Source organism: Notolepis coatsorum (assembly GCF_963971535.1).
Source record: "Notolepis coatsorum genome assembly, chromosome: 8".
NCBI lineage: Eukaryota > Metazoa > Chordata > Actinopteri > Aulopiformes > Paralepididae > Notolepis > Notolepis coatsorum.
Window position 1 is genome coordinate 86,000,388 of NC_140172.1, and position 18,323 is coordinate 86,018,710.

The 18,323-nt window shown below is 50.8% G+C and overlaps 1 protein-coding gene across 1 annotated transcript in view; it reads right to left on the reverse strand.

The window, feature by feature from the left end:
• The window catches only part of camk2a (calcium/calmodulin-dependent protein kinase II alpha), a gene marked incomplete at both ends in the record, with an annotated part of 226,637 nt that overhangs the window by 88,510 nt on the left and 119,804 nt on the right, over positions 1–18,323 (reverse strand). Inside the window, one exon of the mRNA XM_084320467.1 lies at positions 3,791–3,856. Within this exon, the coding sequence (XP_084176593.1) occupies positions 3,791–3,856 (66 nt within the window). The remainder of the gene's footprint in view (positions 1–3,790; positions 3,857–18,323) is intronic.

Consider the following 18,323-nt stretch of genomic DNA (forward strand, 5'->3'; position numbering starts at 1 on the left):
GCTATAGACCTGCTCCCGGGAGCCCCGCTCCCCGCTAGCCGCCTGTTTAACCTCTCACGCCCAGAGAGAGAGTCTATGGAGAAGTACGTCCACGAGTCCCTGGCCTCGGGCATTATTACCCCCTCCTCCTCTCCTGTCGGCGCGGGCTTCTTTTTTGTGTCCAAGAAGGACCACTCCCTTCGCCCCTGTATTGACTACCGGGGTCTCAATAACATCACGGTTAAGAACAAGTACCCCCTGCCTTTGATTAACTCTGCTTTCGAACCCCTGCAAGGCGCCACCATTTTCTCAAAGTTGGATCTCAGAAATGCCTATCATCTGGTCCGCATCCGGGAGGGAGACGAATGGAAGACGGCCTTCAAGACCCCGCTCGGCCACTTTGAGTACAAGGTGATGCCTTTTGGGTTGACCAACGCCCCTGCTGTCTTCCAGGCCCTTGTCAATGACGTTCTCCGTGATGTCCTGAACCGCTCTGTCTTTGTCTACCTGGACGACATTCTGATTTTCTCCCGCTCCATGGAGGAGCACATCCAGCATGCCCGCCGGGTCCTCCAGCGCCTACTAGAGAACAAGCTGTTCGTCAAGGCGGAGAAATGTGAGTTCCACGTCTCCTCCATTGGGTTCCTTGGCTACATCATCGAGGGCGGCAAGATCCGGGCGGACCCCGAGAAGATCAAGGCGGTGACCGACTGGCCCCGTCCCACCAACGTCAAGCAGCTCCAACGCTTCCTGGGGTTTGCTAACTTCTACCGGCGTTTCGTCAGGGACTACAGCCGGGTCGCGGCACCCCTTACTCAACTCACCTCGCCTTCCGTGCCCTTCGTCTGGTCGGACAGAGTGGACTCCGCCTTCGCCAAGCTACGCCAGCGCTTCACCTCCGCGCCCATCCTCGTTCAGCCGGACACGTCCCGCCAGTTCGTGGTGGAGGTAGGCGCCTCAAGTACCGGAGTGGGGGCGGTCCTTTCCCAACGCTCCGCCCTCGACCAGAGACTGCACCCCTGTGCCTTCTTCTCTCGTCGCCTGACCCCGGCAGAGGTCAATTACGATATCGGGAACCTGGAGCTCCTGGCAGTCAAACTGGCACTGGAGGAGTGGAGGCACTGGCTGGAGGGATCGGAGACCCCCTTCCTGGTCTGGACCGACCACAAGAACCTTGCCTACGTCCAGACGGCCAAGCGCCTGAACTTCCGCCAGGCACGCTGGGCACTGTTCTTCACCAGGTTCAATTTCACCCTGACCTACAGGCCTGGCTCCAAGAACACCAAGCCAGACGCCCTCTCCAGGCAGTTCGTCCCCAAGGAGGGTTCCGCACACCCGGACACCATCCTTCCTTCCTCCTGCCTGGTGGCCGCCGCCACCTGGGAGATCCAGTCTGTCGTCCGGGAGGCCCAGCGCGTCCAGCCTGATCCAGGTAACGGCCCACCTAACCGGCTTTTTGTCCCCGACCTTGTCCGCTCCCAGGTGCTCGAGTGGGTCCAGGCCTCCCGGTTCGCCTGTCATCCTGGGATCAACCGTACCTTGTCCCTGCTGAAGCGACACTTCTGGTGGGTCACCATGAGGGAGGACACCCGCGACTTCGTCCTTGCGTGCACCATCTGTGCCCGTGGAAAGGCTTCCCACCAACCACCAGCCGGGCTCCTCAGGCCGCTCCCTGTTCCCGGTCGGCCTTGGTCGCACGTCGCGCTGGACTTCGTCACCGGACTGCCTCCTTCACACGGTAACACTGTCATTCTCACCATCATGGACCGGTTCTCAAAGGCTGTGCATTTTGTCACTCTCCCCAAACTCCCCTCTGCTACAGAAACCGCGGACCTGATGGTGCTCCACGTCTTCCGTCTCCACGGGATCCCGGTGGACATCGTCTCCGACAGGGGCCCGCAGTTTATCTCCCAAGTATGGAAGGCTTTCTGCCGGTCCCTGGGGGCCACGGTCAGCCTCTCCTCCGGGTTCCACCCGCAGACCAACGGTCAATCGGAGCGGGCCAACCAGGACCTGGGATCCGCCCTCCGCTGCGTGACCACCCGGGACCCCTCCGGCTGGAGTACGTTCCTGCCGTGGATCGAGTACGCCCACAACTCGCTGTCCTCCGCGGCCACAGGTCAGTCTCCCTTTGAGTCCTCCCTGGGCTACCAACCCCCACTGTTCCCTGCACAGGAAGAGGAGATCGGCGTGCCTTCGGTGCAGGACCACCTTTGCCGCTGCAGGAGGATATGGGAGGACACGAGGGCTGCGCTGCTCCGCACCGCTGAGCAGAACCGTCGCTTTGCCGACCGCCACCGGACTCCGGCTACCGACTACCAACCAGGTCAGATGGTTTGGCTCTCGTCCCGAGACCTTCTACTCAAGTCCTTGTCCCGCAAACTCACCCCACGTTTTGTTGGTCCGTTTAAAATCCTGTCCGTTATCAACCGCTCGGTTGTTAAGCTTCAGCTCCCTGCCATCATGCGCATTCACCCCTCCTTCCATGTGTCGCAGCTGAAGCCGGTTCTCTCCAGTCCCCTGTCTCCTCCTGCTCCAGAGCCTCCTCCTCCGCTGATCATCGATGACCACCCGGCCTACATCGTCCACCAGCTGCTGGACGTGCGTCCCCGTGGTCGTGGGTACCAATACCTCTTGGACTGGGAGGGCTACGGCCCAGAGGAGCGCAGCTGGGTCTCCCGAGGGATGATCCTGGACCCTGAGGTCGTCCGGGATTTCCATCGCCGTCACCCGGACAAGCCTGGGGGCCTGCCAGGAGGCGCCCGTCAAGGGGGGGGTCCTGTCACGATCAGAGCTTGTGTCTGCCAGATGAGGAGCAATCAGCGTGGCTGCAATAGATCACCTCATCAAGTGTTCCCTACTTCAACTGGCAGAACCCGTCATCCAACGTCGCAGTGTTAAACTGCCTACCGAGGTACGACGCCGCTACCTGAAGACCAGCTGTAACTACCCCTGTTTATGCTTGCCCTAACCTTCTGTTTCTTGTGCCCCAGGACTTCGCTGCAGCGTCCTTCCACCCTGACGTCTCGAGCTTCAGCGTCCTTCCACCCTGACGTCTCGAGCCCCAGCGTCCTTCCACCCTGACGTCTCGAGCCCCGCAAAGAGGACTCCTGCTCGCTCTCAAGCGCAAGACCTGTGTCCTATCTCTCTCGCTGCCGACAGCTGCACTGGAGTGCACCTGCTCTCATTCTTCTCCCCCCCAAGAACATTATAACCTCCGTGTTGTTCACATTCCTGTTTCATATTCCTGTTATACTCTGCTTGGTTGGGAAGAATAATTAAAGAACCCTAAACCGCTCCTTCTCTCCTCCTGTGTTTTGCTATTGGGCTCCGCAAGAACCCCTCATCCTCACAGTTATTCACTGTCAACGATGCAAAGAAAAATCCTAATTTATATTCTCTTTTGTTTCATCACAATTTACTCAAGCCTAGTAACAGACACAATATTTCTGACACTGGGAATACATTCCCTGATATCTATAGATATCCCTAGATACCAAGAACATGCTAATGGTCCTTGTAGAAGTGAAGCAATCTTCCATTTACTACATGTATCTTTAGGTGGGTTTTCAGAAAATAGGGCTAGGGCTTAACAGGTTAATCTGAAGGCATTATGTAATTTCTGTCCAGCGACTAAATAACATTTTACATCACCAAATAACCAAATCCATACAAAGAGGAGGCGAAACCTAGGTCTCCTTTAACAAACGAATACACAGCATACATGAATGAAAGCACAAAAGAATGAAGAAATAAAAAAATAAAGAAATGAACAATTAATAAATGAACGAAGGAGTAGTTTGATTCTCACCTGGCGTCAGCCTCACTATAATACTCTCTGGCGACGATGTCTTCAAATAGCTCTCCTCCAGTCACCCTGAGAGACATAATCAAAGACATTTCAGAACACATTCTGTTCTATTCTATATGATTACATACAGTACCGGCCCGTACTATCTACTGTTGGGTGGTCGCAGCCGGGGGTTCACGTTAGGTCGAGTTGAAAATGTAACGTTAATAAATGCTCTGGAGCAATCTCTCTCTCTGTCTCTCGGATCAATCCAATAAAATAATTAACACATGTATATGTTGTCATTTTAAACAACTCACCATTCATTCATTCATACATTATGCATCAGCAGCAGCGAAATTAATGTTATAGTTTACAACACAGCAGCGTGTTTTGAAGCGCTATTATCATCTCAGCAAGGCAGCACCATCAATACTTTCCGTAGCCGCATTTCTCAGGAGAGAGAGAGAGAGCGAGAGAGAGACTCACTGTTTAGTCGAAACGTCCAGGGCAGGAGGGCTTGATAAAGTGTATAATCCACTGTCCCACAGTCCCAGACTGTTGATGTATATCCAGACCACTGTCCAGACTGCATCCGCCATATTATAGCTTCTTGTTAGCCAAGTGTTAGCTTAGCACCACACAACACAAGTACTGTGATGATTTCTTAGCCCATTTCCGCGTCGAACAGACTGCAAACTACCTGGCGTTCTATCGCCATGCTCTAAGACAAACTCGAACCTTAACCAACTTTGAAAGAGTGCCTAAGCTTAACCGTCGAAAGAACTTGCCGTCACGCTCTAAGACAAATAGCTGCATCTCACAACAACACAAGTTACACAACAGAAACTGGCGTTGGCCAATCAGAGAGCGTCTCCGCGAAATGCGGCTACGGAAAAAAAACTGACGTCGGCCAATCAGAGAGCGTCTCCGCGAAATGCGCTTACGGAAATGATAGACGCTGCTAAGGCTGCTTGCCTAGACCGCTTCAAATCGCGCCCGGCTTCCAACATAATACATCATATTTCAATGCACAGCGCGTTACGCACTGATTGGCTGCGACGGATACAGCGATGAAACAGTGCACGTTGTGCACGCGCACTCAGAGCGCTATTGCGTCTAGCCCGGGCCGAGAGAAATACGGCTAGGAGAAATGCGGCTATAATGCGGTGAGTCACTTCCTGTTCAGGAAAACGATTATTTTTATTTGATATATTAACGTTATATTGTGCATTGGAAACACAAACATACTTAAAATGAGTAAATATTATTCATTTTAAACATGTTTATATTATTTATAGGGCTATAAAACAAAAAACAAAAAAGAAAATATTTCTTGTTCTTCCCTCTTTTAACAGGGGGGTCGGCGCCCGAGCGCCCCCAGTGGCCAGCCGCCACTGATTACGTACTTAAATGGACCAGGTTCTACTGTGTTCCGTTTTATAATGGTATTGTTCTGTGTGGTTCTATAATGATGGTCTGTTGTATTGGGTTTAGTTGTGTTCCATTATATTTAAAGATTCAGTACAATGGACATCAACATAACAGAAGGTATGTTGATGTGACATTACTCTGTGTCACAGATTGACATATTGTGTATTTTTCCCGAACTGTGTGATGTTTGTGCCTAATGGTTTACTGAGAACATTAAGATTTAAGATTTGTTTATTAAGGACAATGCAAATTAATGAACATCATTTACATGAGTGTATGCATAACATCACAGCATGATAAGGACGTAAATATGCCGGGAATAGCACAGGGCTAATTTCCACCCGCAGTCCTAACCAGGCATGCGTTGCTCATGGGACGGGGTTGCACGCAACCAGTCGGTGCGCTGCACTCGACTGATGCGCCAACTCTAAGTACGTTGCATATCAATAGCGCCGATCGTCAGGTGTGTTCAGATACATTCACACAACTTGTGAATGAAATGTGTTACATTCCATTCGTAGAGGCAATTAGGCACTGTCTTTAGTATGCAAGGCAACATTTATGCGCATGCATGCGGCGTCATTAAAACATAGTGCAACCAGTCGTCCCATGAGCAACGCATTCCTGGTCCTAACATAAAACAAACACAAAACGGACCTTAGAACATTCATTCATAAAAACTGACATCACTGACATGACCACACTAACATGACATTCAGTCAGTATAACATCACTAACATCCCTAATGAGTGCATATTTGGCTGTCTAACAGCCATTTCCTGAGTTGGCCTCTAAAGGTGGACAGGGTGGTACATTCCCTTAAAGGGGAACTCCAACATTTTGGGAAATTAGCTTATTTAACATCTTCCCTGGAGTTAGACAAGAAGATACATACCTTTTTTGTCTCTGTGCGTGCATTTTAGCTTTGGGAATAGACGCTCCGTTAGCATAGCTTAGCTTCATCACTGGAAGTGAGGCAGGACAGTAGCCTTACAGTGCCTTACAGTGTATTGCAAGGTCTGACATTGACCAAATTTGATATGCATGACATTGGTGGGCTCTAGGTCAACTCCTGAAAAGGGGGTCAATGTCAGACCTTGCAATCAAAAGTTAGGGGGCGCACTGAAATTATGGCAAGGGTTATTAGCCCCCTAACTTTTGATTGCAAAGTCTGACATTGACCCCCTTTTCAGGAGTTGACCTAGAGCCCACCAAGGTCATGCATATCAAGTTTGGTCAATGTCAGACCTTGCAATACACTGTAAGGCACTGTAAGGCTACTGTCCTGCCTCACTTCCAGTGATGAAGCTAAGCTATGCTAACGGAGCGTCTATTCCCAAAGCTAAAATGCACGCACAGAGACAAAAAAGGTATGTATCTTCTTGTCTAACTCCAGGGAAGATGTTAAATAAGCTAATTTCCCAAAATGTTGGAGTTCCCCTTTAAGCACCGGAAGGCTGTTCCATGTTCCACTTCCCTTTATCGACGTTGGCCTTGGTTGCTAATTTGACCTAATTTGGGGATTAGGCTCATTGACTGTGTGTTATTGGATGTCCACCTCCCCTCCTTCTGCAGGCAACTCCGGATAGAAAATATGAACCATCGTCATTTTGGTGCAATCTTAGCTAGCAGTTGTAGCCGTCAGGGCCAGGTTACTACTCCCCTGCAGTGCCACCATGTGTCCACCAGAGGACCCCCCAACACCTCCAACCTGGTGGGAGGTCTTTTGGCTGTGCCTCCCACCAACTCTAAAAGGACATTACCCCTATTCCTATCGTGCAATGTATTAATAGTTCTTTGACAAATAAAGGTTTGCTATTCATTTTGTACCCATTGTGTCTATATGCTCCATCTGGGAACCTACTATACCTGCATTTACATTGCAGGTTGATTTAGGTTGACCTATGACACAAGGACAACACTCTTCTTAACAATCAAACGGCTATATAGGGAGGTGTAGTGGTTACGTCATTGGTGTTTCCCGTGCGGTCAACCCTCCTTGAAATCACCATGTATTTCCAATGGACCCATTTCTAAATCGTCTTGTTTAAAACAAATAAAGCCTGGTATACCTTTCTGTGTGTATTCATCCACAATCTATAGCTCAACATGAAACAATTAGGTAGCAAAATAACAAGGTTTATGTTTTCGTTCACTGAGGAACTATACACTCACTTTGGCGCTGCTGACTGACGTCACCACAGCGTAGACTCCTGACTGTATTAGGTGACAGCACTGAACGACAGGCGTTCTACTGGTAAGTGTAGTTATTTTTTAACAACAAATTAAAAACCATATAACTACCTGTTCTGAAGGTCCAGATTAACACTGAAAGTCTGCGTTTATTATTTTGTATAACTTGTATATTGTTTATATATATAAGATATATATCTTTACGCCATCTGTTTGCATAATAGTATTATTCGCTCGCCTCATTGGGTCCCATCCTTGACGTTGTAGGCGCCAGAGACGCGCCCCCTAGACATGGTTTCTAGACATGTTCAGACACGTTCAGACTAGCCCAGAGCAAGCGCATTGATTCTGTACAGGTGAATCGGCTGAGCCCCATAGGGATCAGTTTGAGTATATATATTGTAGACGGTGCAAGCAGCCGCTGCGGCAGTAACATAACAGGAGAAGTAGCAGAGCGAGAGTGTGATACGTCCGGTACAGTTGTACACAGACCTACAAGCAGTGTATCGTTACAGAGAGCTAATGGCTACTTAGATACGACTATAATATTGTAGAGCCATTATTGGCACAGTATAGTGACTCGTGTAAGCGAAGTAAAGTGGAGAGACGTATAGTTAAACCCAGCGCCGTTTGGATATAACTACTCATTGGAGACCGTCTGCGGGTTAGCTTCCAGTACAAACGAAGCTAGCTAGCTACCATCTATGCCAACAGGCTTTTGGATTAATAGCTATTAACCCTGCCATCGGGCGCTAGGATTACAAGGACCGGTTCCGTACGAGACCCCTTTCTTCCAGCGGCGACAGGATTATCCGACCGGTCTACAGTTCCTCCGGAGCTTGGAGCTCCAGAGGGAAACCATCGTCTCCAGCTACCATTTGCTTTTCCCAGTATCGCCTCGTTTCGTCTCACTCCCTGCAGAGCTCCGGTCGAGTATCCGTAACCTAGGAACTATTCATTACCGCTGACTTTGATACACTGACATTCTATTATTAAAGGAGAACCGTGATAACTGATATGTATGTTGCTATGACTATTAAAATGCTTATTAACCAGGTATCCCTGTCCCCGCGCAGTCAATTGAGTGTCCGCCATTTTGTCTAACTATACTGTCTGGCTATTAATATTCTTTAGTAGTGGTTTAATCTAAACAATCTTTTAATACAGTCAGGGTTGTGTAGCCCCTTAGCTACAATTGGTCCTTCGAGCCGGAGGGTATCAGTAATAATAATAATATTAGTGATAATATGGCCAGCGGCGGACACTCCCCAATCGGCTCTCCCCCATTAGAGCGCCCTGGGCGCCAGCGTCAGCCCCCTCCCCACTTGGAGAACTACGCCGTAGATTTAACTCCTAGCTTATCTACGAGGACGTTAAGCAAGGATAACATTAGTAGCTTAAGTATGCCCAACCTTATCGACCTGTCAACCCCACCGGTAGAGACCCAAGCTAGTTTAAGTGAAACTGACTCACGGGGGGGACAAGCGGGACATGACTTGACTATGCCCCTAGAACACCACGCCCCCAAGATGGACCTCGGAGTGCAAGAAGGTAAAGAATGCGCCCCCGAGATGGACCTCGGAGCGCACCAGAGTAAAGAGCACCGCGCCCCCGAGATGGACCTCGGAGCGCGGGAGAAGACAAAGTACAGCGCCCCCGAGATGGACCTCGGAGCGCATAAGGAGACCAGGTCACCGCCAAGCCCTGCCAACTCCAAATCACCATCATCAGCGTCATCCCCAAGCGAGGCCGACCAGAGGCTAGCGCAAGTCCTGATCGCCACGCTAACCGTTTCAGCGGAAAGAGACCGTCTCCAGGTGCAACAAGAAAGTGAGCGTGCCCGTCTCCAGGCGCAACAAGAGGGTGAGCGTGCCCGTCTCCAGGCGCAACGAGAGAGTGAGCGTGAACATCTCAGACTGGAAGAGAGGCGCCTCCAGGCTGAAGAGAACATGCAGCGCGAAGCAGCCAATGCGCAGCGCGAGGCGGAGCGAGACCGCCTACAAGCACAGATGATGGAGCAAGCGCTCCAGAGGGTGACACCCCACTCTTCCACCCGGAGCTCACAGAGATCATCACGACACAGGTCGAGGGCACCTTCCCCCCCCTGACAAAGCTACACGGGACCCCGCATAAGGGAAGAACCTGCTTACGTTGCAGAGCAGCTAGCCGAGCGACTACAAAGCCTAACGGAGGACGAGGGAGGACAGAAAGCCCACCCGCACAACCCCATCTCAGACCAGGAGGCTCAGCGCAGCCCCGGTCTCAGTCCCGACACGCTGCGTTATGAACCCCCAACACGTCCCAGTGGGGAGTTCGAGCAACAGACGGCACAGAGGAATAGTGCCTGGAAACCCAGCCCCTGGTTCCCGCCCAGCACGAACCAACGACCCAACGTACAGGGAGACTCGCCACGGATGCCTCTCCCCCCACGTGCGTCAGTGTCGCAGCCATCCATGGCACACTACATTGGGACACCCACATTCCCAGACTTCACAAGAGAAGACCGAGCGCAGTATACCGAGCTGCGCATGTGCCTAGAGACAATTATGTCCGGAGTACAGGACGAGTCATACAAGTATGCCATTCTCCTTAAGCACCTCAAGGTAACTAGAGCGCACAACATAGCGCTGGCATACTCCAATTCACAAACTCCCTATTCTGACGCCCTGGTTGCCCTCGACGCACGTTACGGACGTACATGGGACTATGTCATTCAGGAGATACGTGAGATTGAGCGTCTCCCCCCGGCTAGAGACAACCGAGCCCTGGACGACCTATCCGTCAAGGTACAGTCCCTAGTAGGGATGCTCGGGTCCCAACGAGACCAGGGGATGTACGAGTTGTACGCCAACTCCAACGTGGAGCGCATATTGGAGAAGCTCCCCCCATTCTGCCAAAAACGTTTTCGGCGGCAAAGAAACTACCGTGACCCGAATGGCCCAGAACAGTCACTGCTGGATCTCGCTGACTTCCTAGCCAGGGAGGTTAGCAGCCTAAGAATTGACACCTTCGCATGGGGTGGCTCGAACATTAAAGAGGGACCGAGGAGGTTTAAAGACCAAAGCAGGCCCATCACAGTGATGCACCAGGCCGAGTCGGTGTCACGGCAGACGAGTCACAACTCCCCCGCCAAGGAGAAATGGAAGATTGCCTGTCAATACTGCGACAGTGAACACTGGCTGTCACAGTGCGACGCATTCAAGAGACTGACCACCGCCGAAGTAAGTCAGTGGATTAAAGATAATCGCCGCTGCTTCCGCTGTGCGTGCGGCCACATGGCAGCAGAATGCCGCCTTAAGAAGAAGTGTGGCAAGTGTGACGGCGCTCACCTCGAAGCACTGCACGAGAGCAACAAGCGCCCACGAGTTTCAAGTTTCAAGTTTCTTTAATAGTTGTCATACAGAAGTACAGAATACTTTCATACAAAATGCTTCTTACTGTTACGCTCCAGAGACTGTGCTAGACAAGATAGTATCAAATAACATAGTATAGCATGTAATTTAGAAGAAGAAAATGAGGTCACAGTGTTCGGTATAGACATATGTACAATGTTCTGAGTTACCATATAATATACAATACTATGCAGTGTACTAATGTACAGTACTATCTAGTGCAAAGCAGAAATGGGATGAGGTACAATTTAGGTACAATTTACAGTAAGGTGTACGAGTTGTAGTGCAATCCTTCATCAATAAATATAAAGTGTGGGGAGTGGGTGCTACAGTGTGTTTGTTTAAAGTGGGTGTGTGCTATAAAGTGTGTGGAGTGGGTGCTACAGTGTGTTTGTTTAAAGTGAGTGTGTGCGTGTGGATGTGTGTGCTATGTGCGTTTGGTGGTTGTTGTTGTGTAGTGTTCATTCATTGTTCGTTTAGCAGCCTGATGGCCTGGGGATAGGGCTTCTTCTGAGTCTTTCTGTGCTCGCCTTGAGACTCCGGTATCGCTTGCCTGACCGCAGCAGTTCAAAGAGGCAGTTGTTCGGGTGACTGGAGTCTTTAATGATTCTCTTAGCCTTGCCCTTGCAACGCTTGTTGTAAATGTTCTGGAGGGTGGGGAGCCCCCCTCCAATTGTGCGTTCGGCTGAACGTGTCACTCTTTGTAGTCTGCTTCGGTCTTGTGCAGTGCTATTCCCAAACCAGGAGGTGATGTTGCCGGTCAAGATGCTCTCTATTGTACATGAGTAGAAGTTCTTAAGGATCTTCTGACTGACTTGGAACTTCCTTAGGCGCCTGAGGAAGTAGAGGCGTTGTCGTGCCTTCTTCACAACACTGTCAATGTGTGTGGTCCATGTCAAGTCCTCGGATATGTAGGCTCCGAGGTACTTAAAGCTGTTGACTCTCTCAACCGGTGCCCCGTCGATGCTGAGGGGGTTGTAGTCCTTGACCCCCGACCTCCTGAAGTCCACAATCATCTCCTTTGTTTTGCTGACATTCAGGGAGAAGCTGTTTTCCTGGCACCATCCCGCCAGGACCTTGACCTCTTCCAGGTAGGCCCTCTCGTCGTTGGCAGAGATCAGGCCCACCACCACTGTGTCGTCAGCAAATTTGATGATTGTATTGCTACTCCGCTGAGCCACACAGTCGTGTGTGTACAGGGAGTAGAGGAGGGGACTCAGAACACAGCCCTGGGGGGCCCCTATGTTGAGGGTGATTGATTGAGGAGGTGCAGTTGCCTGCTCTCACCACCTGGGGTCTGCCAGTCAGGAAGTCCAAGACCCACTGGCAGAGGTCATAGTTCAAGCCCAGGTCCCTGAGCTTGGCTATGAGTATGGAGGGGACTATGGTATTGAATGCCGAGCTGGAGGAGACCAAAGTAGGCCCATCGCAGTGATGTACCAGGCCGAGTCGGTGTCACAACAGAAGAGTCACAACGCCCCGCAAAAGAGGAATGGAAAATGGAGGTTCCAGAATTCAAGATCACATGTAATTACTGCCACGGCGGACACTGGCTATCACAGTGCGACGTATACAAGAAACTGACCCCCGCCGAAATGAATCAGTGGATTGAGGCTGACACCAAGGGCGCCGCTTACCGCAAATCACTGCGCGAGGCCCACAAGCGAAGATTAGCTCTACAAAGCAACTCGGGAACAGAAGTGCTCCACATCGACCCCGCAAATAGTGGGAGCCCCAGAGTGCTCCTCAAGGTAGTACGAGTACTCCTCAGCCACGGAGACAAGGTACTCGACACCTACGCCGTCCTCGACGACAGGTCGGAGAAGACACTCCTCCTCGCCTCCGCCGCGACCCAGTTGGACCTGCAGGGACCAGAGGAGACCATGACCCTCCGTACCATTCGTCAAGATTTACAGACAATCAAAGGTGAAAATGTCTCGTTCACCATTGCAGCGATCGACCAGCCTGAGAAGCGGTACAGCATCAGCAAGGCGCTCATGAGGTACGACATATGTTTGTCACGCTACGATTACCCCATCCCACAGCTGATGGAGAAGTACGACCACCTACGCCAACTGCCCATACCGCTCATCAGCGGAGCTACACCGACCCTACCCATTGGCTCCGACCACGCAGACCTCATTGTCCCAACCAAGGCGGCCCACATTGGACCCAAAGGATGCCCAGCCGCGGTTAAGACCCGACTGGGGTGGACGCTCCAGGGCCCCCTCTACGGACCTGCCAGCCAACCAACGTCCACACGCTGCCTTTACACCAAGGTGAGCGACACAGACAACACTCTCCTACAGCACGTTGAGAGGCTATGGACACTAGACGCGCTGCCATTCAAGACCGAACGCAAGATGGTTCGGTCCAAAGAGGACAAGTATGCCATCGCTCTACTAGATCAGAAGACTACGAGAGTCGAGGTCGACGGAGTGTTCAGATACGCAACCCCTCTCTTGAGGCGGGACGGGATGCCCACTCGGCATGTGTCTAAGGGAGCGATGCACCACTGCCTACAGAGCGTATCCACGCCAGAAGAAGCAGAGAGCTACGGGCTTCGTTAGCCAACGGTGGATTCGACCTCCGACAGTGGGCCAATAGCGACCCTCAAGGCACCTCCCTCCAGAGACCAAGGCCGCGAGCAGCGAGACCTGGATGGCGCACACCCCAGGCGAAGCGCAAGAGATGACCCTGGGCCTCGTCTGGCGCTTCAAGACGGACTCGCTTCACTACCGACACACACCTCTGAGGACGGATCAGGAGACGTCCACGACTAGACTGACCACTCGGCGGAGTGTGTACCGAACACTCGCCAGCCAGTACGACCCCATGGGGTGTATTCTCCCCTACACCACCCGGGCGAAGATGCTGGTGAGAGAACTGTGGGCCAAGGAGAAGGGCTGGGAAGACCCCATACCCGAGCACCTAGCTACCACATGGAGAGAGTGGGAGGATGAACTTGTCTTACTCCGCGAGGTGGCCATCCCGCGGAGTTACTTCCCCCCTACCGTGCGACTGGAGAAGTGTCAGACAGACCTGCACGTCTTCAGCGACGCCTCAGAAGTGGCGTACGGATCAGTGGCCTACCTGAGGGCTCAAGAAGAGGGAGTTCTGAACTCCAAGCCCCTCAGCTACGCTCCAAGCGACGTAGCTGACATCGAACCCATCACCCCAAACCACCTCTTGATGGTGCGGCCGGACCCGGCCCTTTCTCAGACGGTGTACAGACAGGACGGGATGAACGGACGGAGAATGTGGAGACACAGCCAAGTACTGGTCGACCAGTCTTGGGCCCGCTTCCTCCTACACTACCTACCCTCCCTTCCAGCCCGTCATAAATGGGTGAAAGACAGGGACAACCTGACTGTGGGGACCGTCGTTATGATAATAGACCAGTCACTACCCCGAGCTACGTGGCCAGCCGGCCGTGTGAGCAGAGTGATTACTGGTTCAGATGGGAAGGTCAGAGCGGCAGAAGTCATCGTCCAAGGGCGGACTTATAACAGACCAGTAGCTAAGTTGATAGAGCTTCCTGCGTTCCCTGACCCCCCTGACGACGACGATAACCCACTGACCTTATAGATTATTCTCTAACTCCCCATAGCACATTATGGAGAAATTGACTTGATCATTCATATTAATCTGTGCCCCACATTTTATTTACTAATTAGGTTCGGACTAATTAGGGGGCGGCTGTTCTGAAGGTCCAGATTAACACTGAAAGTCTGCATTTATTATTTTGTATAACTTGTATATTGTTTATATATATAAGATAATCTTTACGCCATCTGTTTGCATAATAGTATTATTCGCTCGCCTCATTGGGTCCCATCCTTGACGTTGTAGGCACCAGAGACGCGCCCCCTAGACATGGTTTCTAGACATGTTCAGACACGTTCAGACTAGCCCAGAGCAAGCGCATTGATTCTGTACAGGTGAATCGGCTGAGCCCCATAGGGATCAGTTTGAGTATATATATTGTAGACGGTGCAAGCAGCCGCTGCGGCAGTATCATAACAGGAGAAGTAGCAGAGCGAGAGTGTGATACGTCCGGTACAGTTGTACACAGACCTACAAGCAGTGTATCGTTACAGAGAGCTAATGGCTACTTAGATACGACTATAATATTGTAGAGCCATTATTGGCACAGTATAGTGACTCGTGTAAGCGAAGTAAAGTGGAGAGACTTATAGTTAAACCCAGCGCCGTTTGGATATAACTACTCATTGGAGGGTTAGCTTCCAGTACAAACGAAGCTAGCTAGCTACCATCTATGCCAACAGGCTTTTGGATTAATAGCTAATAACCCTGCCATCGGGCGCTAGCTGGATTACAAGGACCGGTTCCGTACAAGACCCCTTTCTTCCAGCGGCGACAGGATTATCCGACCGGTCTACAGTTCCTCCGGAGCTTGGAGCTCCAGAGGGAAACCATCGTCTCCAGCTACCATTTGCTTTTCCCAGTATCACCTCGTTTCGTCTCACTCCCTGCAGAGCTCCGGTCGAGTATCCGTAACCTAGGAACTATTCATTACTGCTGACTTTGATACACTGACATTCTATTATTAAAGGAGAACCGTGATAACTGATATGTATGTTGCTATGAATATTAAAATGCTTATTAACCAGGTATCCCTGTCCCCGCGCAGTCAATTGAGTGTCCGCCATTTTGTCTAACTATACTGTCTGGCTATTAATATTCTTTAGTAGTGGTTTAATCTAAACAATCTTTAATACAGTCCGGGTTGTGTAGCCCCTTAGCTACACTACCTTTATTTCAACCAAAATGCTTAAACAATAATGTTAGTGATAGAAGGGAACTCATTTTGTGTAAAATGGAAAGCTTGCCAATGTGCATGAGGCAGAATTGTTACAATAGCCGATAATCAAAGGCGGTCAGGTGGCGTAGCGGAGATTGCGTTCGTCACCAACCCCGGAGACGCTAGGATTCGCCTGTTCGAATCCAGCTCACAGCTCCGGGGTTGTCACCAGCTTGGCTGGCCGTTCACACTAATACAATTGGCAGTATTAGAGGGTGGGAGAAGCTGGCGGGGTTGGTCCGGGTCGTTGTAAACAGCGACTCCTACGGTTCGGTTGGGGCGCCTGCTAAGCGCGGATAGGATCTAAGTGGGATAGTGTGATCCTTCCACACGCTACGCCCTCTCAGTGAGAGTCCACGCTGCCAGGTGAAAAGAAGCGGTTGATTGGCTAGACGTGTGTCGGAGGAAGCACGTGATAGCCTCCACTCTCCCAGACCGACTGTGGGGGGTAAATGCGCAGCGACCAGGAAGGGGATTGGGAATTGGCATAACGACTAACATTGGGATGGGAGAAAATCGGAGGAAAAAGGAGGGGGAAAAAGATATAAAAAAAAAACAAATAGCCGATAATCCATTTTCCTAATGATGAATCCCTATACGGGTGGACTGTGCGCAAAACTAAAGTGACGTTAGACTACACCTCCCTATAGTGTCTAGTGAACAGAAGGCCACGCCCCCTCAGCCTACTGAGAGTTGGCTGTGCACTAAAACAAATCAAATGATCCATCTGAAGCTGAGAAATATATATTCATGTCATTAATATTCCACAATAAAGGTGTGGAATTTCAATATGTTGATGTAAACTCACATGGAAATAATATTCTGGACTACAGCTACACAACAATATGGAAGACATACAAGTCTGTACTCCCATAGATATATATATAAACACTAGATGGCTCAAGGCGGAGTCTCCCGCATAGTTCACCTGCGGCCATCTTGCTTGAGTGGACTATACTGCTAAGGTGATGATCTGCACAAACAAAAATACTCTTAACTCGCTGAAATCTTGACGGATTTACAAACGGTTTGGTTTATTACAAATGTTATTATTCTATGATTCTTGGAAGATTTTTTTTATTTTTATAAAATTTTATTTCATAACTACATCTCTTAGGTTTTTAACAAACCAAACGGTTGAAAATATAGCAAGCTATGGTTATTTCAATAGTACAATACATGCACCATAGACATGCATGTTATGAGTGGGCGTGCTCCACCCACGCAAGATGACTGCCATGTGGCAACGTCGGTCTCCGTTGGCCAGCAGCGCGGGTAAGTCATCTAGTGATATCTATGTGTACTCCGCCCACCACTTGGCAATTCAGATCACTCCACCATCCTGCTAATACCTGCCTACACGCAGAGACTGAAGCAAACACTGCCCACCATAAAGGAAGTCCTCTGCTGGTCTGACAAATCAGACGCTTTGCTGACAAATCAGACGCTTTTCTACCGTCCCCCCCCCCTCCCTCCCCTGTGTTTATTTCAGAATTATCTGACCTACTCACATCTGTCAGCTCATCCATCTCCTCAATTTTCCTCCTTGGCGACTTCAACATTCATGTTGACAACATCACCGCTTCCGACGACCTCCTGTCCCTCCTTGACTGCCACAATCTCACCCAGCATGTAGATTTCCCCACTCACACCAGAGGCCACATACTGGACCTGGTGTGTTCCATCGAGACCATCACTCCCTCCAATCTCAGTGGCGTGGACCTCCACGTTGCTGATCATCTTGCCGTTAAGTTCTCAGTTTCTCTCCCCTCCTCCCCTGGCCGCCCACAGCGCCCCATGACGTACAGGAACACAAAAAATATCACCCCCACTGACCTCACCAACGCCCTGAGCTCCCACCTCGCTCATGATCCTCAGCTGCTCTCAACCATTGAGTTGGTGAACACCTACAGTACAACACAGCCCTAGCTGCCACCCTGGACTCCCTCGCACCCCTCAAAAAAAAAGACAAGGGCCGCCAGTTGGAGAGGCGCTGCAGGAAAACAGGCCTCGCTGTCCATGCCCAGGCCTACTCTGACCACATCATTTCCTACAGACTCGCCCTCACCCAAACCAAGTCCTCCTTCTACTCTGATATCATCTCCAAAGGCCAAGGGAATTCCAAAGCCCTCTTCTCCACCATCACCAAACTCCTCAAGCCCCCCGACAACCCCCTCCAGACCACCTCCTCTGATCTCTGCAACAGATTCACGGAATTCTTCCAAAACAAAATCGACGCCATCTACCAGCAGCTCCAGTCTACTCCTGTGTCCCCCACACCTCCGGTTGCTAAACATGACCCTCTGCCCCATCCCACCCACTCCTTTTCATCCTTCTCCCTGGTGGACACCGACTCCATTACGAAGCTGGTGTCGGGCTCTAAATCCTCCACATGCTCTCTGGACCCTATGCCCACCACCCTGGTGAAGGCTGGCCTGCCTGCCCTCTGTCCTCTCATGTTAGACATCATTAACTCATCCCTGTTCACTGGCTCCGTCCCTGCTGACTTAAAGGTGGCAGCAGTCACCCCAATTCTAAAAAAAACCCGGCCTGGACCCCGATAACCTCAACAACTTCCGCCCCATCTCAAACCTCCCCTTCCTCAGCAAGGTCCTCGAGCGCGCAGTAGCCGCCCAGCTACAGAGTCACATGGCCTACCATGACCTGTTTGAACCACTCCAGTCTGGGTTCAGGGCTAAACACAGCACCG